The sequence below is a fragment of the Sceloporus occidentalis genome, unplaced genomic scaffold (assembly GCF_023333645.1).
Source record: "Sceloporus occidentalis isolate IW3139 unplaced genomic scaffold, rSceOcc1.0.p SCAF_7, whole genome shotgun sequence".
Classification (NCBI taxonomy): Eukaryota; Metazoa; Chordata; class Lepidosauria; order Squamata; family Phrynosomatidae; genus Sceloporus; species Sceloporus occidentalis.
In genome coordinates, this window is record NW_028316987.1 from 16,266,320 (window position 1) to 16,290,185 (window position 23,866).

At 41.6% G+C, this 23,866-nt stretch overlaps 2 protein-coding genes, 1 non-coding gene and 1 pseudogene across 5 annotated transcripts in view; 2 read left to right on the forward strand and 2 right to left on the reverse strand.

Moving 5' to 3' along the window:
- Window positions 1–6,356, forward strand: part of LOC149309278 (phosphatidylinositol 5-phosphate 4-kinase type-2 beta) — a 31,435-nt gene extending 25,079 nt beyond the window's left edge. The window contains exons 7-11 of one of the 3 annotated variants that reach the window (XR_016281893.1): window positions 1,088–1,201; window positions 1,648–1,906; window positions 3,133–3,236; window positions 4,277–4,469; window positions 4,744–6,356. Coding sequence is in view for 2 of the 3 variants with exons in the window: in XM_089532098.1 (XP_089388224.1) it covers window positions 1,088–1,201; window positions 1,648–1,906; window positions 3,133–3,236; window positions 4,277–4,357 (558 nt within the window). In the remaining variant the exon portion in view is untranslated. Of the gene's footprint in view, window positions 1–1,087; window positions 1,202–1,647; window positions 1,907–3,132; window positions 3,237–4,276 lie in introns of all 3 variants that reach the window. The other 2 variants (XM_089532098.1, XM_089532099.1) reach the window with 2 other exon arrangements.
- Window positions 6,357–10,955: 4,599 nt separating this feature from the next.
- LOC149309279 (proteasome subunit beta type-3) lies at window positions 10,956–20,277 on the reverse strand. The gene is made up of 6 exons (XM_089532100.1): window positions 20,184–20,277; window positions 15,572–15,756; window positions 13,846–13,953; window positions 12,929–13,106; window positions 11,544–11,638; window positions 10,956–11,162 (listed from the first exon to the last, which is right to left on the reverse strand). The coding sequence occupies exons 1-6, from the start codon at window positions 20,184–20,186 to the stop codon at window positions 11,114–11,116; spliced, it is 618 nt and encodes a 205-aa protein (XP_089388226.1). The 5' UTR covers window positions 20,187–20,277; the 3' UTR covers window positions 10,956–11,113.
- A 2,577-nt stretch (window positions 20,278–22,854) lies between these two features.
- LOC149309280 (uncharacterized) overlaps window positions 22,855–23,866 on the forward strand; it is a 3,882-nt pseudogene continuing 2,870 nt past the window's right edge.
- Window positions 23,553–23,626, reverse strand: TRNAN-GUU (transfer RNA asparagine (anticodon GUU)). Its single transcript has one exon. It is a non-coding gene; the product is annotated as a tRNA-Asn (tRNA).

Consider the following 23,866-nt stretch of genomic DNA (forward strand, 5'->3'; position numbering starts at 1 on the left):
CCCATTTGGTTGTTTAAGAATGTGTTCTAATTTTCCATGCCCCACACAGTGACCTTTTTTTTAAATTCTAATCCGGAAAAGCCAGATGGTGTTCTTCTATTTTAAGGACTGCCGGTTGATTAGATATTCAGATTAATGATTTTTAAAACCTTGTTAGAACTATAAACCATCCAAACTGTACACCAGATCCCTTGATATCAGTGCCCTCATGGCCTTGAGGAAAACATTGACTTCTAGTGTAGATTCCCCTGCATCTAGGGAACACCTAGATAGATCATTTGTTTTTATGGGCCTTGATGTTCATTTTCAAAAAGCACAATTCTGTGGTAACCAGTAGAAATTTCCACTATATGAGCCAGGTAATGAGTAAGTCAAATAGCAGTAGTAACAGTGGGGAAAGAGAATTGTTTTTTGCTGTAGTGTATAAGGTTGTTGTATAACAAAGAACATGGGATGGGTCCAACTTGGCTACAGTTGTAATCTGTTTGATGACTTATGCAAAGATAGAATATGATTTTGCACTGATCTAGGACACTTCCAGGAATGTCGTTCATCTTGGAAACAAGATGCACACTTCCTGTGCATCTTGCTTTAAAGAGAATTTGCAAAAGTGTGAAAACAAGTACATGCTCCATCTGCATCTTGTTTTCATGGGAATTACAACAATACTGTTGAAACTTTGCCGGCTTGGTTGCAGAAACAGGGTAGGGGGTGGAAGAAGCTGCAAACAGAAGCAGAAGGACTGCATGAAGCCTGTAGGCCATAGATTTCCCATCCCAACCCAACCCAGTTAGGTCACCACAAAGGTCAGAAGATGATAAACCTAGATGTTTGAGCCATAGCCTCAGCAGTTGTAGCTAGATAATTCCAGCTTAATTTTCTTCTTTTTTTAAAAAAAGCATAACATTATGTTGGCCTTTCCTGCAACCTCAACAAACACCATATTAAGCCAGTGTTCTCTGTGAACCTCCTCTTATGACCAAGAGCTGATTCCTGGACAAGTTTGACCACTTTGGATTCTATCAGCATGCCTGTGAAATTAAGATACTTTCTGGTCTTACTTCAGTTCATTCCTTCTTCTCTCTAGGCAAAGGATCTTCCAACATTTAAGGACAATGACTTTCTGAATGAAGGCCAAAAGCTCCATGTTGGAGAGGAATCCAAAAAGAACTTTCTGGAAAAGTTGAAACGTGACGTTGAGGTAGAGTTGTGCTTAGCTGGTGGTGGGAATGTGGGTAAGTTGAGAAAGGTTGTGATGCTAGAACCACATATCTAGAAAAAAAAAACTGCAAAGGTTTTTTTCCTTCCCCAAAAGGCACTTTGGATAATTTATTCAGCCTCCAAGGCTCCCTGGTCCACCGTCTCCTAAACATCAAAGCTCTCCAGTTTGTAGACTCTCTCTCTGCAACAGTATCTATCCCCTCCTCAGCTCAGTATCAGTTGTCTCTATGCCCATCCAGTACCTTCTTTGCTCTGTGGCCTTTGCGTAAATAAGATTATGGTAGCCTGAATGAAAGGCAAATAAAATCTTGAAGCAGATGCATCAAGTTTGAGGGATCCAATTGTGTTCCAATGGGAATGCGAGTGGTGAGGTCATAACAAGAAGAGAAATAGAAAGAAAGAAAATGTCTTTTTATTGGCTTCCAGTTTCTCGCCCAGTTGAAGATCATGGATTACAGTTTACTGGTAGGGATCCATGATGTGGACCGTGCAGAGCAGGAAGAAACAGAAATTGAGGACCGAGCAGAAGATGAAGAGTGTGAGAATGATGGCATTGGTGGGAACCCTGTCGGTTCCTATGGAACCCCACCTGACAGCCCTGGCAACCTTCTCAATTTCCCTCGATTTTTTGGGCCTGGAGAGTTTGATCCGTCTGTGGATGTCTACGCTATGAAAAGCCATGAAAGTGAGTGTGGAAGGAGGGAAGGGGAAGGAGGAGGAAGTGGGACAGAAAGGGTAAAAACACGTAAATGAAAGCCCAGAGGCTTGTGTTGAAAAAAATTCCTCTAACTGCAGGTGTTTAGTAGCATAAAAACATAGCTGTTGGGACTGATATCAATATATGGCATTTAGCCCGTTCCAACACTTCCTGTTTCTTGGGTATCACAGGTCCTTGGCTCCCTAACCAACAATCACTTGGCAGCAAAAGATCCTTGGCCAGTCTTTCAACAGCTGAAAGCCTGTCCACTATTCCTGAGTTTCCCCTACTGTGTGTAGCTGTAGGAGAAGTTTGGATTTGTTCTTGGCCACACACACAAGTCACATGGCTTGTCAGCAAGGAACACACTTGGAATTCAAACCAAGAGTGTGACTTAAAGCACTTCTACTCAAAGTAGTAATCTGTCAACAGTTCATGAGTCATTGGCTGCTGGTCCATGGCAGGTTTCCAGTTGTAGCCAAGGACACAAATGTGGTGCCAGTCCCTGACACATTGGTGGGGAAAATTTGCCATATCAGATAGCTTAAAAAGTAGTGCCCTAGAGAATATGTCACAGTCTTTTGCAATGCAAAGGGTTTCCTTCATATACAAAGCAATCTTGTAAGAGTTCCCTGCAGACATTATGCTAATGCACAAGCAATCTAGCAGTCCTCCCTCCACCCTCCTGGTGCCCTCCAGTTGTTGGACTAAAAATCCAGTCATACCCAGCACAGCTGGCAGGCACTTGGTGTGAGAACAGCTCCCCTTCAACAACATTGCTTAGTCCCTAATTCTTCTGTTTCTGAATATACAAACAGCAGTTCCTGTTTAATTAATGTATTTAACCTTTTCCTTCTATACATACCTAGTCAAAGGGTAAAGGTGCATTATGGATGTGGAAGTTATGTTACAAAATAACATCAAAAGGAATGAATTAGTCATGCATAACCTAACTGATGAGAGCAATGTTCTGCATATGCTCAGGGCAGCTGCTTATTTCTTGACATGCTCCACCAAATTCATAATATTCACTGGGATATTTTGGGTGCTGCTTTGAGGCCTCTGCTCTATTTCAAACGTGATCCTCAGGCCACTTATCTAGCCTTGTAATTGCAGCACTCTGACTGTATCGGCTATTCAAGGAGAACAGTAGCTCCAAAAGATGATACTGTGTCTGTGTCAACATCTCTCTCTCTCTCTCTCTCTCTCATTAGGTGCTCCCAAGAAGGAAGTGTATTTCATGGCCATTATAGATATCCTCACACCATATGACACAAAGAAGAAAGCAGCACATGCTGCCAAAACTGTGAAACATGGGGTAAGAAGGAACCATTTCATTTTTTTAATCCTGTGATTATTGCCACAGGGTTTCACTGGATGTCATAAAGGTCTCCTATTAGAAAGGGAGAAGAATTTATCTCATTGTTATTCTGTTTAACCTTCTCAGAAAGCTCTGCTGTGATCTTTATCCCTCTGACCTGTTTAATTCACATTTTGAAAAAGTTACTTTTAAAAAGTAGTTTGTAAAGTGTTACAAAGACCCACAACACCCACTAGTCACTGTGCTAAAAAAATCAGTAGCTCTTTCTGTTGGTAATTACTTTTTAGTTCCTTTCAAAGGGGCAGAAATCCATCTTCATAGATAAGAAAATGGTCTACAACGATCTGAGTGAAAAAGCAGTGGGTCAGTCTCTGTTGGCACACTAAACCTTGAGATGTACTCTACCACCATCAAAGCCAAGGCTCTGTCTGTACTGTATAATTATATGGTTTGACACAACCTTTCACATATATATGGCTGTAGTAATGGCAATTAGAAACACATTTGCTACATGTCAGCATGCATGCGTGTGTTTGTGATGGTGCTAAGATTGGCTGACAATTTGTAGTCTGCTAGTTCTTGTCGAAGCCAGCATGGCATAGTGGTTTGAGTGTTGGAGTATTGGCCTTGGGCAAGTCACACACTCTCAGCCTCAGGGGAAGGCAATGACAAACCTCTGAACACATCTTGCCAAGAAAACCTGGTGATAGGTTTGTCTTAGGGTCGCCATAAGTCAGAAATGACTTGAAGGCACACAACAACAACAGGTTCATGTTGGACTGAAGTTACTATCAGCCCTGACCTGCATCTTCCATGGTGAGGGAAGATGGGAGTTGTAGTTCAGCCTCTGGAGGGTGACAGGTTGCCCACCACTGGGCTTTGGAAGCTTGTTAAGAGGGATCTTTTTATATTACAGAAAGTGTCATGAGATTGATGTGAGAGGGGCAGAACTAAAAGTTTTAGAAATAGTGTTGGGACAACCTAAATGTGAAATTTTATTGATGCTGATTGGAATCACACTGCCTTTTATCTTCCAGGCTGGAGCAGAGATTTCCACTGTCAATCCAGAACAGTATTCGAAACGCTTCAATGAATTTATGTCCAATATCCTGACATAGTCGTCTTCCCACTGTTGGCCAAAAAAGAAAGTGGAGAGAGAAAGAAGTGGAACAGGGGGACTGTATCCAAAGCAACAAGAATGTGGCCCACTCTGCCTGGGTGTAATGTTCTGTAAGTTTGTGGCAACAGCGTGACCTAGCTGAAAACTAACTTCTAGCTATAGGCCTCTGAATCTTCTGCTTGACTTGGTGAAAAAAGTGGGATTTTAAAAAAATCTCCTTCTCTCCTATTTTGGTTGCTAAAATACACAGATCTGATGAAATATACTACCTTATATTTGAAGAGTATCCCAGTCTCCAGATGGTCAGATGCTAATGTGAATAAATAACAGAAGTTAATGCTACCTGCGGTTGTACCTTCAACTTGACTGTGTTTCTTCATTCAGAGCAAAACCCCTTGTTGCTTCTTTCTCTAAGAACTGGACAGAAAACTGTGTGCCATTTGGAGGACGAAAACTGTTACAGTGATGTGGAGAAGCCATTTAAAGCAAATTGGAAGCAAGGACTTTTTCCTTACCTTATTTTGGTATTGCATTTTCCCCCTGCCCCAATGTCATTTTCAAAGATATGGGGAGAGGGACATGATAACAATTTGCCTGCTTAAAATTTCATGCAAATCAAGGAAGAAAAAGCAGCTATACAAGAATCATACAGCTGTCAAGACACACCATAGATCTTCAATGGAGATAATGACTAGAAGAAGATATAGCAGCATTAAATCAATCTTTTGATGAGTTGCAAATACATTTGTCTTGAAATAGTTGGACTAAATTGCCTTTGTAGCATAACTGATGTTCTACTAGTGTTACTTTAATCACGGTTCAGTCAGCTTTTTTTAACCTTGATCTGGTTGCATACCCCTTAAGATGATGTTTGCCATAATAAGGCCACAACTTTTTTAAACAACATTTTGTGTTGTGAATCAGTGTGTTTAGAAATCTGTCTCCCTGGAGTTTTTTTTTTTTTCTTGTGAATCTACATTGGGAGAATTCTAGTCCCAGAACCTTGGAAATACAGTATGTAATAAATTGATGCAAGTGACTGCTGTGTAACCACTAGGACAGACTGTAGGAATAACTTGTGCTAGATCAGTTTTCTGGAAGAATGCAAACTCTTCTTGCCCCTATTTGAATTACAGCCTTTCCCCCCTACGTCTGCAGACTGTAACTCTGGATTTCACAGCCATGCGCGTTGAAACTGCTGAAGATTTTGAATGCTACACGTCGATTCTATGTTTTAAATATAACCAGGGGAGGGAGAGGGTGTTTGTGGGATTATTTTTTTTTAAAGAGATGGATTTCACTATTTTGAACCATCACTTTGCAATCAAGACACTCTGCTTACTCTGCCTTGAAACGGTTTCTCACACATGCCTTTCTTCTCCTGAATGTGGCTGTTGAGATGTGTGCGTTCTGTGGCGTAGTACACTTTTTTGCTTTGTGGAGTCCACCTTGTTGAGAGTCTGGTGAATGTGGGTTCTTTTCCTTCCTCCTGTAGTATATGCCCCCTTTCAGGTGGGATTCGCACCACCCATTTACAAAAATGGTATTCCACAATTTCAGACACTAGGAACACACTTGAAACATCATGGAGTATGTTGTAGATGATGTAAGTTTTATTTTTAAAGAAACCCTGAACGAAACCATTAATTAGGAATGGGATATGGAAGTCCCTTTTCTGTTCACTTGTGATTTCAAGGCAGGGTTGTTTTTAAACTGGCAGAAGCCACTGTCTGCAGTGTTTAGATGTCCACTGACTATACCATAAACTAAATGTGAATATGTGAACATATTTAAAAAGTAAGAATGAGTATGTTTGACAGGCTGTAAATGTTTTAATAGCCAAAGGGCTACCTTTTTTCTCAAAGAGCGTGCACTTGAAAGTCTGTTGTGAAATAGAAGATATAACCTGTCTTTGGCTTGGTAAGGTTTTCCATTCTTGGCTCTGTGTGTTTTGTTTTTTAAAATAATAATAATAATAATAAAATTCTGAGATTTTACATGGGGAGAGAGTTTAAAGTTTCGCCCGAGTGGAACTCTGCTCCATCTTTCCCCTCTCTTCCCACAGAACACACATTCCTGCTGCTAGTGCCTGTCCCCCAACAATATTGCCATGTTGCAGCTGGGGAAGGCCAAGAAGTGTCCAGCTGTGTCCCTGCAGCTGGATATGCTTCTGGACCCTCTAGAGGTGGAGGAGGACGATGCTATCATTGTCTACCTGACTGTGAGGACATAACCAGATGCTTCTCAGCTATCCCAACTTCCCCAAGCCATTATGTAACGATATTGGGATGGTACAGGAGAAAATTGAGTCTCAAAGGATGGGGGTAATTATGCAAAGAGAGGTAGTGAATTCCTCTTTCTGCAACAACCATAAAAAGACATATGCCAAAATTAAGTCAGTGTATGCCACTAACAGGGCCCAGCCCTCTTAAGATGAGGTTCGCCTTTATCTTCACACTCTTTTGGTACATTTTAACTCTAAATAGCCAAGCATTCATTTCATATATTTCCTTTTCAAAACAAAACACCAGTGACAAAATACCTACTGTTTGGTACTACACAATTAGAAGGACCATAGAAAAATGAACTTCCCAATTAAGAAATGCATTAGTGGAGATTGCTGCACCCAGAACTCAAATACCAAAATCAAACTCTTAATTTTTACAGTTTTGAGGCTTACGTTAACTGGTCTTTCCACTCAACCCATGGCTTTCAATATTATAACTATCCTGTTCTCACCCACCTGAAGGCTTCTTGTTCTTAAGACATCTCCATTCAGTGCTAGATTTACACTTACTCTTACCTGGTCTTTCTTGATACTCCCATTTATTCTTCCCCCCCCTTTATGGAGCTCTGCTCCAAAAGACAGATCCTAGCTCACAGTCTGCTCCTTTTGATGAAACACCGGATTGGGTTGCGGCAGAGCCTTTCTCCTTGGTTCTTGGGCTCAACAGAGGCTGCTCTTTCCCCTCTTCATCTCAACCCATCCCGTGTTGATTTTAATGGCAAATAAGTGGTGCTCAGTCCCAGCAGCAGCAGCAAGGCCTCTACAGAAGCATGCAGAAGAGTCCATTGAGACTTCTTTTCTTCTTTCTTGGACCTGCCTCCTCCCATGCTTGCATTGTTTTGGGTGCCCTACCACCACTTATGAGAAAACATGTGACTGTTTAAAGTCTAAAATGTGTGAAGCAACAGCAGGGAATTTGAGAAAGACTTTAGTGCCCTGAACTGTTTATCCTCCGTTTGCCTTCTCCCAGGCTCCCATTGGTTTCTCATCTCATTATTACTGATTTCTAGATTCTCTAAGCCAAATCTTAAATGTAATAAATTATATAAACAGAAATGTCCACACTTTCTTTTAGAATGGCAGAATACTGATTGTTAAGGGCAGAATTTCTGTTCACGTGGTAATGCATATGGTTCCCTCCAGCCCAAGACAACCTGGTAATTCAATAGGAAAGGATGGTGTCCTAAGGGTACTGCTAATCAAGATATTTCCTCTTGTTTGTAGTGCTGGGATATTTCTGTGTGTGGAAGAAGGCAATTGTCATCAGAGCAGAGCTCAGAAAAATTACTATTTTGGACCACAACTTTCACAATTAGCCATTTGCCATGGCTAGCGGCTATCTGGGCTGGGAGATTCTGGGAGATATAGTACTTTTCCCTTCCTAAATTCAGGTGCTAGCAGATTACTATACTGTACTTGGATTTGCTTGCCCAAAATATTTTGCTGTTCTTCTGATACTGATCACTCTGGACCTTCCCTTCTTTTAACAGTGCATCATTCAAGCAGTCTGTACATCTGCAGCTGTAAGAAAACAGAAGTTTTGTGTAACCTAAAGGAATAGTAGCAGCCACGGCATTTTGCTTCCATTTCAGCAAGATCTGGTGGTTAGATTTTGCTTGGAGGCTTTCTCAGAACTTTTGCATTTTCTGTTCTGTCCTTTGAAAGCGTGCTTATTTCCTTACAATTTCTATGAAGGGCAGTAAACATCTACATAAGCAGTTTATCCACCAGCTTATCCTTGGAATTACTGCGGAACATAGCTCTGTTGCAATAGCATTCATGCTACGGCAGAAATAAATCACTATTACAGTGCCACCTGAAGACTCAGCGTTTCTAATGGGCTGCTTTAAAAAAATCCCATGGAGGCAGCTGCTGTAGATGGTACTAGCATTCTGGTCCTTTGTGTACTTTTCAAAATACGTCTTCTATTGTGAATAGAAGCCAGTACTTTTCTTCTCAGTTTGTTAGGTCTGCTGAGCAGCAGCCATAGTTATAATTGCTCCCTCCATACACATCTGCATTATAGAATCAATATATTTTCCTGCTGTTTAGAGAATCTCTTTTGTGTTTTCTTTCTAATGTGAGGAAAACATGACATGCAAAACACAGCCTGTGACTTCAGTCAGAAAAGTCTTTGTACATATTTGTTATATGCCTGTTACTCCAAACAATTTCTTAAGAGCCGCATGGTGGTATGGTTTGAACATTTGACTATGACTTTGGTGATCACGGTTTGAATCTCAGCTCAGCCACTGAAACCCACTGGGTGACCTTAAGCATGTCACACTCTCTCAGCCTCATAGGATGGCAATGGCACACCCCCTCTGAAGAAACTTGCCAAAAAAAACTGCACAGTAGTCATAAATCAGAAACTATTTGAAGGCACACAACAACAACAATTTCTCTGTAATAGCCATAGAAATTCACTCCAGGTAGAGCTTGGAAAAGTAACTTTTCAAAACTAATTGCTGTATGTCAAAGCCTCAGCTCTAAAGGATTAGATTCCTTCCAAGTGTTATCTGTCAGTGGCTATTAAGCCGAAACAGATGCTCCCTGGTTTCAATGTACATGAATTGGCTCTTCCAACATATTGGAACTACCATTTAAATTGGTCAGAGAATTAGCTGAGTTAGGGAACTGAACAGTTTCTCCCCACGCTTTCTCTAGCCCATGATTTCTGGTATCCAAGATAGCCTGGAAAAAGTTTAGTGGGGATGGGTTCAGCTCACCTCACTGCCCTAAGACAAACACACACCCTACACATATTTGAATAGGCATCACATGCCTAGAGACAAAGTTGCTGCTGACTTCTAATTTGGCTACAAGCGTGAGAACCTCAGAGCAAATCTGTATAATACTCATCATAGGGCACTTTTTAAAACTGCACAAATGGTAAAAAGAGCCCCAGTATTGGTCATGATAAAAAAACAAGCCAGTTCTGCTCTGGCGTTTTAAACTTCGCTTTTCACCAACCATCTCCTAATCTTATGCCTGTATAGCATATGCAATAGATATATATATATGTGTGTTTAAATGTATCACAGATGTTCTAATGGGGATGTAATTGGTGGCCAACAAATTGAATCTTTTAAAACAATTATTCAGATTTTCATAACTACTTTTTAAAAAAGAATTAAGAAGTCCAATGTGCTTATCTGTTTTCTAGGACACATATGAGGCATATGTTTGGAAATGCATGTATGTTAACAAGGTGAAACCTCCCAGCTGGGCTGAACAAAATAAAAATAAAATATTGTGTATGTTTTTAAAAGTCATCTTTACAAGGAGAAAATATTGGGGGGTTAGACACGAGTGTCTGGGTATGAAGAACTGAATTTCAGAACAATTCAAAACAATTAGGCAGGTTTAAGATAATATTTCTATCCCGCCTCTCCCATAGGATCCAGGCGGCTTTTCCTAGCTAACAATTTTGCACTTCCAGGGGAACTCAAAAGTGTTTTCCTTCTAGCAGTTGAGAACTGTGGGCAAATGAAGTTCGCAGCATCCATCTGAAATCTGTAAACTAATCCAGCAGGAATTTCTACACAAGCCCCATACAGAAGAGTCCAAATCAAAAAAGGATTTCTTGAGGCATTAGTTAATTCTAACCCTTTAGTAATACTGAATCTTTTTGGAATGGCATGCTACTGTAAGAAGGAGCACCTGAGATTCTCCTATGTACAAAAAGGCAGATGTTATACCCTTACAAAGGAAGGCAAAACATGACTTTTGTTAAATTGTACCCTATTTTGGAAGAGCCTTTGGGAGTTTTCAAAATGCTATTTTTCCAAAGAGTTACAATGTGTAAATGTACTAAAAAGGAAATCTACACAGAATCCACCCTTATAGTCCTCTGCTTTGGTCAGACACTCAGTTTGACAATGCAACCTATGTCTGTCCTGCTGAATTTAGCTGAAAGCATTCCCAGATAAATGGGCATAGGATAAAGCTGAATTCACACAGCATGCAGTTAACACGTGAGACATATTATCATGCTATTGTAGTTGAGCTTAAGGCCAGAACCCCTTTGAGCACTTACAACTCTCAGGACAACCAGGCTGCCAGAGATTTACACTTTGCTAACATTGTGGATCTAGGCCTATAATGCATATCTGAAACAGCAATTCAAACACTCCATGACAACTAATAGGCATGACAGCTAAATAAAACTTTTATATGACAATACTAGTTTATTTTGCTGGTAGGTCAGTAATTTAAGAATGCTACCTTTGTTCAAATGGCCATCTGAACTATGTAGCCTATTGTTTTCCAGACAATTTTTTACTATACATATAATCAAACCACCTAGTAGACTTCTTAATGAAAATGTTTATTCCACCAACAACCTGTTTTGAAGAGCATTCTTTTACTACAAAATTAATTGGTTTCCTTAACCAAACTGGCATGCCAGTTGTCCAGAAAACATAAAGCAAAATGTTGAGCGCCCCAGCACATCCATGATGTTGTCTAGTCCATGCGGGCTTTCAGTGTTCGTGTAGTTATCTTGTCTTTCTCACTGAGGAAGAAAGAACAAGGGGAGAAATAACGATAAAGTCCCACGCTTGGCATAAATCTATTATTTTACTTCTTGAAAGCACACCATCAAACACACATGCACACATCCAGTGAGTCTAGCTGGATTAATTAAACTCTTTTCCCCCCCTTCAACAAGTGCTGCCATTTATATTCTAATTCACTTCCTCTGATTTCTAAACCCACATTCATTCAGGAGGGAGGACTATTATTTGTTTTACTCTATCTGAATGAGGAGTGTCAATATGTTACTTTTGGCAGGAGAACCACACTCCCTGCAACTAAGCCATGGAGTTTGACCCACACCGATGTTTACTACTTAGCAAATTCAGAACTCACCCATATGCACTCAAATTGTACTTACATCACATGGACTACTACACCCATGCCTGATACTGCATCCCTGTCGATTGCATTTAGCATGGCTTGGCCTATAGTTTCAAAGAGGTGATCTGGTTCCTGCAATGAAAGGGAGAAGAAGAAAAAAGAATTCCAGTTTTCTAGCTGACTTCCTTCCCCCAAAGTATGTGTTGTGTCTAGGATTTTCTTGGTCAGAAGGAATTAGTGTGTTGATTCTGGAAAGAATTCAATCTGATAAGAGGGGAGGAGAACTACAACACACACTCCAGCCCCATTCAGATATCCATAGACAACATGATTATAGGGCTCTAGAGCCACACCTGTAAGCCCCACCCTGAATGTTTTCTATTTATTACATTTTTTCATAATTTTCTGTTAAAAACAAACAGCTAGTGTATATAATTAAAAATAAATTATAAAGCAAGTGACACAATAAAGGAAAACATCAAATTAGCCAGCAAAATATCAATCATTTTAAGACTGGCCTGACATTTGGAAAGATGTGTCTTCACATCTATACTAAAAGCTAAAAACACAAATGTAGGTCTACAGCAGGATTTTAAGTGTATTCAGTTGGTTGAAAATGCCAAGATGTTTTGCTTAATCAGGTATGCTGTGTTTTTGAAATACATTTACCATAACATACTTAGGCCCAACATCCTGTTTGAGACATATACAAGTGTTAAGTCCACTTCATGCTTGTGTATATTTTTTATCATTAGTAGTCTCTTTTTTTATATTTAGTATTCTTTATTTCCCTCTGACACAAGGAACCTTCCTCACAACTGTCACTGTTTATCTGTTGCAGTCCCCCACCTATGCCTATTCAGTGGAGATCAGAGAAGCATATGGCATCTTAGCTAAATGCAAACTGATGAGACTCAAGGACCTTGGCAAATCTCAGTAGATGAATAATACATCATCTGAGTCTGGCTACATGGACATTGCCAAATACTTCTCTGTTCCCCCAGCTCTCCACCAGCCAGGGAATGGCCATGTCAGGTAGGCTGCAGTGGCTAAATTGTGAGCTCAGGGGGGCTGAGAGGACAGATGTAGCATAGGTCCACCTGTGGAACATTTATGCTGGACTGTGAAGTACAGGCCTTCAAATCCTGCTTCAGACATTAATAGCATATGACATACTCAAAAATCTCTATCTGGGTTACAAACATTGGACAGAATTTGCACGTGCCTGCATTCACAGCCCAATTCAGATGATCTCTTATCATTTGACTAGGACTTGTTTTACAGCGCTGACTCTTCACCCTAGTTGAAGGCAACTTATCAAAAGCAGTTTCACAAAATCTAATGCTGAGGTGCTGAAGTCACAAACAAAATACCTAGGCGTTAACTTCGATGCATTTCTGGACAATACTATATTCCTCTTACCATGTCTGGCTCCCAGAGAGATTCACACATGCCATACATCTGTTCTGCGCAAGTCCCACTGACCACAAAGTCATCTGTTGTCATTGGACAGCCAATCAGGTCTAAAGAGCAAACGAAGGGCTCATATGTGACAGGGTCTAAGCCAGCTATCACGGGTTCTGTGTAATAGGGTCCAAACCTGGCAACAAGAAGAAAAGGATATTGCTTTAGGATAATGTCTGCCAAATGATAGCGTACATATAACTACAATAAACACATATTGGCTGGAATTTTGTTGGTCACTCTTGAACAGAGTAGTTCCACTGAATCAACAGTTGAATGGAAAGCAACATTTAGGTAACATCCAACTGATTCAATGGGTTTATTCTAGTAAAATAGGATTTAGGCCACAAAAATTATTATAAAGCTAACTTCAAGGTGGCGGGAAAAGACCAGATACTGAGAGACAGGAAAATACATCCCATTAATTTCCCCTTGGAACAATTATGTCAGGCTGAGCATATGTTTAAAATTTATCTGCTTTCCAAATATTTGGGTGTAAGACAATTTCCTCCAGTCTTGATGCAGCATCCTAAAGTTGTCCAGAGCTATGGCAAACACAACTTGTTCTGTGGACATTGGCTGCTGCATAGCCCTGGGAAAATCTTCCAAATTAAAGATCATGTAATTCCCCGATGTCATCTGAACACATTTTCACCTTATACTGAGACTGCAGAAGACAGTCTCAAGTGTAGCCAGACTAGGATTTATCTTCAATTCCATCCTGACTCATTATAGTAGAGCAGCAAATCAGTTATTCAGGAGACATATCAAGGGGTGACAGACACAAACAGTTTGTATCACTTTAACATTTTTAACTGAAACGTTCTTTTAGACACTAGCTAACTGCCCAGGATCTTGGACAGTTGATACTTTACCGTTTCTCATACAGGAGGTTGGACACCATGCTCATCAAGGTCTTTGGTTTGATTTGTCTGCCTTCTTTCAGTTCATAGAGATTTAATCGAAACTTGAGCCTTTGGGCACTGTAAGAAGAGACAAAAATCAGTATTAAATCCATTCATGCTTTTATTCTATCCTCTCCTTTGTCATTCTCAAAATATACCAAAGAAAAATAAGCTGAGATTCAACACAAACCTTGTTTATCATGAATGAACTACAAGCTAGTCCATGTAGATCCTTTGTTCTTGCCCACTACCATGGCTAATAAACATTAGGAAGAATATGTTTTGTGTCCTTTAAACCAAGCTTCTGCATTGCTGCAGTCAAACAAGCCAAGAATGATAAACTTAGGTCCAAAACACACAGGCTAAAAAAAAGTGGCTACCTGCCACTTCAAGGGCATGGCATGCAAATGACGCATGCCTCTGGAGCAACCAGAAGCCGCTCTGAGGCTACCTAAGGTGGCCCAAGGCCACTGGCAAATGGAGCAGCGAATATCCGCTCCTTGCTGGCAGTTCATTTGGAACTGCAGAAGTGACCTGTTTTTAGAGCGGACCATCCAGTCATCATGGCCCTGGGCCAATTGGGACCCAATCGTGGCTGGAGCAGTCAGAGGCTGCTCCAAGCCGCCTGTCTGTTTCATTCCTAGGAACCCGTTTGCAATACTGACTTGGAAGATGAGCAAAAATCCATGACCATTCAGATACATTAATTAACCCTTCCTTCTTTATCAGCCATAGTATTGTGGAAGACCAAGATCCTCCAAGTTCCTGGCTTATTATTCTATATGAAGGTAGTCAGTTACACACTGGATGTGTAACTGTGCCGCATGGCATGGCATGGCACATAGCTGTTTATTGCAGAATCTAAGACTAATGTAATGATCCCAAGATTGTTGCTTCATGCATATATTTTTTTTCTTCTAAAAGACCAAATTAAGAATCCTAGTTTTCACAATAAAGATTAAAAACATGGAACTGGATGCTAAAAAAGAAGGAAGTTGTATGAAGCTTCAGATGTATAGACTCCTCATATTGCACCTTGATTTTTGAGGGGGGAAAATAAAGCTACAAATGGAATTTGTATTATGGAAAGAAGTATTCCTAAACTATGTTTGTGTTTTATTTCATGTAAATTACAGTTCAAATTTATATTATTGTAAGAATAAACAAGTGTAGTGCAATTTTTATGGTAACTTTTTTTCATTTTAGAAAATGGAAGTTAAGCTTCTGAATATTTTAGATGCTGAATACAAATTCAAACAGAGTCTACTAATGATTGCTAAGAAGTGGGCAGACTTTAGATATGAAATGATTCACAGTTCTTTCACATGAAAATCCACATCTAGTTGGCCATTTTTCTTTACTTCAATAGCCCAGTTCAGGCAGGAAAAATTATTTATTGCTGCTATTGTTGAACAACTAGGATTCAAAAATTTTGCCAATCGACTACAAATTACCCAGAGCTCTCCTAGTAGCTATATATTTATCTTCTGTCAATTTATGATCTGTAACATGCCACTCCATCTGCCTTATTTTAGTCCATGGGAGAGCTGCAGAACTGGAGCTGACTTTGCTGAGAAATCTGAGATAAGAAAACAACAAACTTGTCAAGTGTACAAGGCCACAAATATTAGCAACATCCCAAGGACAATTTCCTAGCTCTGTGCCACAGGAGGCCTTATCAAATGCAAAAACTTACACTGTCTGTACATCTGTAGCAAGCCCAGCTAATCCAATGAACAGCCTGTCTCCCATTGGGAAAATTTTCTGGAAGTCTGTAGTCACCATCTGAGCTTGAATGCCAAACCTCCGATCAGCAGCAATGGCCACACAGTTTTTCCCTTTCATGGCCATTACGGCCCCACCATTATAGGACATAATAGACTGTAAAAAGAGAGAGGAGAAAGAATGGTTAAGTGAAATGGTACTGTTTTTGCAATGCTTGCTCAGTAAGGTGGATAATTAAAAAAAATCTGGTCATTTCATACAAATATACCCCTGTTGGAAGTAACCACTGAAGAGTCATAATTCACAGATGGGTGACATCAAGAAGATTGGTACATCACTCATTTTATTAGAGCATATGATTCTAGAGGCGTCTGTGTATTCCCAAGACTCCTGTGCCTCCTTTATCTTTGTTGATAGCCAAAAACAGTAAACAACAATAACAGTACCCACATTCAAATGCGTCTGGTCACGTAATTCCCAGTTTTGTTTATACAATGAGTTAATTTTCCCATGTGCTTCCAAATTCCAAATTTTGTCATACCACTTAGACAAGGAACATGCATCCCTCTCCTTCCACCTACAATCTGTGGCAAGTTAGCACACAAACAATAGGCCTCAGAGCAATTTTTTATGGGGAAGAGTGGTGTTGCTTCCTTTTAATATGTTTAAGAGTGACAATACAGAATCTAAATAATTATAAATACAGAATCTAAATAATTATAAATAAGTATTTATAAATAAATACCTATAATTTGGGGATTCGTTCCCTTCATTTATTCAGAATTGGGACAGAGTTTGGCAATTCCACCACTGATGCAAGTAGGATTTTCAAGTAATGCACCCTTTCTGATATTTAAGGGAGGTGTTTCCATCTATATGTGCAAATGTAGGTGGGCTTGAATACCATCTATATAGTATCTTTAGTGTATTCTCCCAAGTATGGGCTGAAATTATTTTTACAGAGAAGAAATTCCATACATGGGTCCATTTTGTTATCACAGCTTGTACAAAATGGGGATTTTGGAAACCACGCAAGCTTCTGCAACATGATGATAAATACCATACATATGAATAAACGCAAACAGGATTTCCTCTTCTTTCTGTTATTTGTGTTCTTCTATGTACAGACAGGGCTTTGGAGTAAGCAAATTAGACAACGATCACAACATCCTGTTCCAAAATTTGACTACTTTTTGGCTTTCTTCTGCTTTTTCAGTTTTCTTCTGTGGGAGAGAAAGAGCTGCAGGACAGCAGACAAAATCCACCCAACTGGATGGGAGACAAAGTGAACTGGAATATAGTCTTTCTGAGCCAGCAGGGGGAAATAAATATTTTGCGTGCATGTGTGCGCACGGACACATTCATGTAATGATGTTTCTTGTATTATTCTTTTAAAATTTGTAAGCAAAATGCTTCTGAGAGTAAGAGTGAGAAATTCAATATATGTATGTTATACAGCACACACTTCAAAACTTCCATAATATCCCAGTATGTCTATGATGAAATATCAGTGAAATGCTTTGTAAGAACAGGTAGTCCTCAAGTCAAATTTCCCCTGGTAAAAATTCACCTTAGACAAGCATGGTTTGAGTGCTGGACTAGGCAGCTGGGAGACTAAGGCGCGTTACAGACCGCCCCTTTGGGGCGACCTGTAAGCGCACCTTTCCCCGTCAGTTCGGGGCCTCAGCGGCCAGAACGCTTGGCCCCTTTCTCCTTTGGTCCGCTGGGCGCAGCTGTCTGAAGGCTGCGCCCAGCGGACCAAACCAGGAAGAAGCTCGGAAACCCTGCCGCGACCCCAATACGTCACAACCGCGCCACCTCGTTTGGAGGCGGTGCGGTTGTCACGTATCGATGGCCGTGTGGAACCAGCACTCAATGGCATGGAAACCAACTGGGTGACCTTTGGCAAGTCGTATTTTCTCAGCTTAAAAGGAAGGCATGACAAGCCTCCTCTTTATAAACCTTGCCCAGGAAACCCTGTTATAAGATCACTAGGCTATAGCTGACTTGAAGGTACATAAGGAAAACCAAGCCATTACACTCACCATCACTACCGCTACAAAACAATTTACATATTGTTATTAGGCTAATAAGGATCAATAGTAGCACCTCAAACTGAGCATAGAAACAAACTGGTAGCCAATAAAGCTAGCACAGAATTGCTGATGCTTTGCTCCCACCAAAATCTAGCAGCAAATTAAGATATAGCACCAGCAGAACCCTGCAGCAATCTGATTTCCTGTGGAAGACACTCTGAAAGTGCAAACACAGCAGAGAGCAGTGTCTTCACAACTAGAGAAAATACTCTCAAATATGCTCTAGCTTACTTTAGACTTAAATGTTTTACATGTGTTGCCTCAGCATTCTGCTTTTGGGCCAGACTGACGATAACTGTCATCGGTTAAACAGCATATTAAAGGAGCCAAGTTTGCTCTGCAATGTGAGCAAGAGCCATGGATGCTTGAATCCATGGATAAAGAATCTGAGGATAAGGGGGGGGCTGCCTGTAATTTAATACACAACCATCCTGAACACTCCTCTAGAGCAGAGAATGACGGCATAAAATCATAACATTAACATGTAAAAAGACTGAACCTTGGGTGCATCTACACTCTTGAAATAATAGTTTGACACCACTTTTACTGCCGTTGCTCCATCTAAGCTCAAACATTGATCAGAATGGAGACTACAGTCAAGAAGTTAGAAGACTGGGGATGGGAAGGGCAGCTGTGAAAGAAGTAGACAAAATCCTAAAGAGTGAAGATATACAAATGAACACTAAAGTTACAATTGTCCAAGCCTTGTATTCCCCATCAGCATGTATGGATGTGAGAGCTGGACAGGGAAGACAGCAGATAGAAGAAATGTGAGTTCATTTGAGATGTGATGCTGGAGAAGAGTGCTGAGGATATCATGGACAACTAAAAAGGCAAACAAATGGTTCCTGGAACAGATCAAGCCAGAAATCTCCCTGGAAGCCAAGATGGCAAAACTGAGGCTGTCGTACTTTGGACACATCATGAGAAGGCATGAATAACTGGAAAAGACAATGCTTGGGAAAGGTGGAAGGCGATAGAAAGAGAGGAAGACCACATGGCAGAGACTCAGTCAGAGAGGTCATGGGTATGAGCTTGCAAGACCTAAACAGAGCAGTGGCGAATGTAGGGTCTTGGAGATGTCTCATCCACAGGGTCGCCATGGGTCGAGATCGGCTCAAAGGCAGTTAACAACGATGACAACAGCAGCAACAGGTCCAGCCTATCGAATTCAGAGAGCTGTGGTTTTACAAGGTCTTTTGCCTCCTCTGCCAAAGAGTGCTGGTGCCTTGCAAAAGAACAAATCCCAGGGCTCTGCAGGATGGAGCCACAGCAGTTAAAGTGCTGTGAAGTTGCATTATTTCCACAGTGTAGATGTTCCAGTCCATACAATGGTGACTGAAGCAGGAAAAATGACAACAACCCAGCAGTGTACCACATCCATTGTAGGATTATGAAACAGCAATAAGAAAGTGATTGTGTGTGAACTGCCATTTTTAACCCTCAGGTGTGTGACACAGCGGTTTGAGTGTTGGACTATGACTCTGGAGACCAGGGTTCGATTCCCAGCTCAGCCATGGAAACCCACTGGGTAACCTTGGGCAAGTCACACTCTCTCAGCCTCAGGGGATTTGCCATTGCAAACCCTTTTTGAGCAAACTTTCCAAGAAAACCCCATGATAGGGCTGCTTAATGTCGCCACTGAATTGGAAATGTACACAACAGCAGCAGCAGCACAACAAGCATTCGATAAATGCTGAGTAATAATTGTAAGTATGGCTTCTCTCCAGAGCTACTTTGCTGAGAACAGCCGTGAGGGCTCACACCCAAAGCAGGGTGGCCAGAGACGTCCTCCTTTTCCAGGACATGCCCTCCATTTCCCCCTTCTGTCCAGGAGCAATCCCAAAAGGTCCTCCATTTGTGCCACGAGTTCTAAGAAGCATGAAGTTCCATTTATAGCAGTGTTCCTAGCTTTTCATTTCATTATGTCCTCCTTCTTCTCCTTCAGGGTCCTACATTTTGCTTTGCCTCGTCCTCTTTTGCGCTGAGGACATCTGCTAGAATACCGCACTGCGCTCCTATAGCGCTGCTATTCTGCTTTTACTGCCTTCTGTTGCATTATGGGGTTTGTAGTTTAAGGACAGGGCCTTTAGAATTCTCAGCCAGAGAGCTCTTAGGCCTCACTGGACTACAAATCCCAGAATGCAACAGGAGGCAGCCAGAGCAGTAGAAGCAGCAAAAGTGAAAGAGCAGCGCTATAACCCCATTACTCTCTTATAGTGCTGCTATTCCACTGTAACTGCTCTGGCTGCCTCCTGTTGCATTCTGGGTTTTGTAGTTCAATGAGGCCTAAGAGCTCTCCTTAAACTACAAATCCCATAATGCAACGGGAGGCAGCCAGGGCAGTTAAAGTGGAATAGCATCGCTATAAGAGCGTAGTGACCAGAGCAGACCAAGACCCTTTCTCCTCACGACCCTCGGCCGCTCTGCCAGCCTTCCCCGCTCCTCTCGGCCCTTTTAATCCCCGCTTCGCCCCTCAGGACCCACCATGATGACGCCTGGAAGAAAAGCCCGCTCCTCAAGCAGAAACTCTCCGTCTCACTTCCGCGACCAAGGCTAAGCCCCGCCTTTTCCGGCAAACACCGGCCCTGGTCCCTTGTTGCTATTGGACAAGGCTCCCCTGTCAATCAAAGCTCTCGGCCAATCCGAAGAGCGGAAAGCACAGGAAGTGAAGAGTCATGGTTCGTAGCCGTAGAGATATACCTATAGACACCTATCTCACTGTTTACACTGTATACTTCCGGGTATGCTTCCGAAGGCTATTTTCCAGAGTGCAGCCTTTGTAAAATACAAATAGAGCCACAGAGGTATTCGAACTATAGACAAAAAAATGTGTATTTGGTTATAATCAGACAGAGAATATCGTTCATTATTTCATGTTCTGCCCCTTTTACTCTTCTTCGCCTACAACCCAGTGGTCCCCAAACGGTGCCCTTTAAGAGTTTTGGACTTCATCTCCCAGAAGCCTCAGCCACGTCGGTCAATAGCCTGGGATTCTGGGAGCTGAAGTCCAAAATCCCTTAAAGGGCACAGTTTGGGGACCACTGTTGAACTGTGGCCTTTAAGAGATTTTGGACTTCAGCTCCCAGAAGCCTCAGCCATCTTGGCCAATTGAGAGGGATTCTGGGGGCTGAAGTCCAAAACCCCTTACAGAGCAGAGTTTGGGGTCTACTGACCTACACAAAGATGTATACAACCCATTATTCAGTTATATACACAGCTATTTGTTACATGCTCAGTAGCCCAATTTTCATTGGCTGCCAAGAAACTGCACACTTGTTGTATTAAGCAACATGCTATAATATAGATATGAACTTGACACTTTTAATTTGTTGGTTATACAGGGTTTTGTCAAAAGAGTTTTGAAGTTGTGCCTAACATACTTAAAACTATTGTTTTAATTCTGCATATATTTCATTCTATTTCTGTTTTACTCTATGTATTGTAAAAGCCATTGGCTATACAATAAATTAATTGAAACAATGGAACCCTAAATCATTTGATGAACCTATAGGTCCAAATTCCTAGCTCTATGGTCGGCCGCAAAGCACCATGAGTTTGCAGAAACCTTTTCCAGACCTGACAATCCACAGAGATAAGAAATTTAGAGGAAGTAGGCCACAGCTATAGGATTGTAGCCACATTCACTTCTTTAACCGGATCGGGGCTGCGGCAACCTCACACCGCGGCCCCGCTCTGGCCTTTCAAGGGCGCAAAAGGGAGCCACAAAAAGCCACTCCTTTTTGCACCCACGAAAGGGTGCCATAGCCATGGTGGCGCGGCTATATGGTGCCTCTTCAATGTTGTGTCATCTGACCTGAGCATTGTGGGTCTATACTGATTACTCTTCAGGCTAAATGTCCTAATGACCTCTTCAAATGATCTTCATGCAAATGGGAGGTTTCTCAAAGGCCCTATTCACTTGTATTCATCTGTGCACATGGAGGCCTCCTCTCTTCATATATCTGGGACAGGAATCAAGCGTAGTGTTGAGATGGAGATACTGGGCATAGCCCTTTCCTCATTTGTTTAACTGAATAAAATCCTTTTAAAATGCCTCAATATGTGTACAGCAAAAATGGACAGCATATAGCCTAAAATAAAATGGGAGGGGAGGGGTACATTCCCTTTAGAGAATGGCCAGTGAATTGCATTGGTTTGGTGCCTTCCAAATGACTGTCATTGGGCCCGAACAGACAAGCCAAGCCAACATAAAGCTGCTACAGGTCACTTTGGAGGTATGCTGTTTAGATGACACACACATCTTAAGACAACTGAAGCTGCACCAAAGCTGCGCTCCAATCCTTAGAACATGGTTTTGGTGTGGCTTCCAGCCTCTTAGGATGCATGCATCCTTTAAACAGCATACCCCAAAGTGACCCGAAGAGAACTCTTCTCCAGAATCATATTTCAGATGAATTAATTCCCTAGGTGTCAGCTTTCTTTGCTGTCCAGCTTTCACAACCACACATAGCAATCAGATACATTATGGCATGGATTCTGATTTGGGCCAGTAGTATCCCACACCGGGGTGACACCTGATGTGAGGGGCGAGCTTTGGGGCAAAGCCAAAAGAGTCCCCTCCCTGCCTGCCTGCCACACACCTGGTTTGTGTGGCTTTACTGAATAAAGCCATGTGTGGCAGAGAGGTCCCAGTTACCCCATCCCTGCTCCTGATGTCTTATTTATATTATTCAATGAGATTTTACATAATAGCCCCTGACTGCTTTTGCTACAACTTTCCTCTCTATGAGTGCCACCCCATTTCTTCTTTCATTTCCATTTCCTGAGTAAAACACTGTGTAATATTCTGATTGAAAATATCCTATTCCTGCCCACTTTAGCTTGCTCACTCTAAGTATTGCCATGCTTACACATTCCATATCTGGTCTCACAATGTCTAACTTCACCTGATTCATGCTTATCACACTCTATGCCCCTATAATAAGTGTTATACAGATTCAGACTTTCCTTTTACCTCTGAGCACATCAACAGCCGAACATCCTTTTGTCTCGAGTCCGGTTGTGTCATGAGCCACAGCGCTGCTTGTATTTGTCTTCTGCTCTTCCCCAGCAGCTTGAGTGCTCCTGACCTGGGAGTCTCATCTTCTGGCAATATCCCTTCTTTCGTTTTGGATTCTCTCGTCATATCATTTGCATGGTAAAAGACATTGAACAGTGGTTTCTCTTCTCCTCCTTCTGCGAGGTACTAACAAGTGTTAACTGTAATGCCATTGCCATTGTCTCTGAGACATCCTCCACCAATTCAGTCATCCAGCCGCCGCCATCTTGTACGGACCCGGTCCATAATAGGGGTAAATGCGTGCATAAGTCACGCACTTACCCTAAAGCTAGTACGTCCTCAAGACGTACTAGACATACTAGCTGCCCGTGTGTAACGGGCCTCTGTCTCCTGCCTGTTTATAGAGCTAGGTGTCTTACTATTTACTTACTATAAACCGTAACTGCATGGGGAGGGGGACATTCTTCCTAATCCTGGTAAATGGAAATCTGCATTTCTGTCCCATTCTCTAACAGTGCCATTGTCCACAAATTGCAGATCAAAACTATTGCTTATCAAAGTGGCCCCATAAATGTGCTGGGCTGCTGGGGAAGCAGTGTGCAATATCTGACCTTTGCAAACCAGCTTTTAGAGGCCATGATTCACCATGACCTTCTTTATTCCAGGTTGCATTTTTTACCCCACTCAGTCATTAAAAATAAAATTATGCCAGGTGTATTCTCAAAACACCCTGGAATCGATTGGATTATAAGGTTTCCAATTTTTGCATAGGCCTGAGTGCAGAGACCCTATTTGGGGTGAATAGGATGCATGATGTAATAATAAAAATCCAGCGTCCCTGGGTGGGCTCGAACCACCAACCTTTCGGTTAACAGCCGAACGCGCTAACCGATTGCGCCACAGAGACCGCGTGGAATCTTCGCAGCGCTTGCGAAGGATAGCCAAGCCAAGGAAGACTAGCGATTCTCCATTTGGCCACTAGGGGCAGAGGAGAGAGAGAGCAAGAAATAAAAAGGAGCCAAACACGCTATTAAGGCACCATCCACACTGCAGAAGTAATCCAGTCTGACACCGCTTTAACTGCCCTGGCTCAGTGCTATGGAATTATGAGATTTGTGGTTTTCTGAGATACTTAGCTTTCTCTGTC

Bases quoted from the DNA above. Each gene is read 5' to 3' on its own strand.
- LOC149309279 (XM_089532100.1), bottom strand. The intron at 13,954-15,571 runs GTAAGTTTTTGC...CTCTTCTTACAG, and splicing joins GCTACAGATGTACAGACAGT to TGCCCAAAGGCTCAAGTTTC. The intron at 13,107-13,845 runs GTAAAGTATCAA...TCTTGTTGCCAG, and splicing joins AACCTCCTGTATGAGAAACG to GTTTGGACCCTATTACACAG.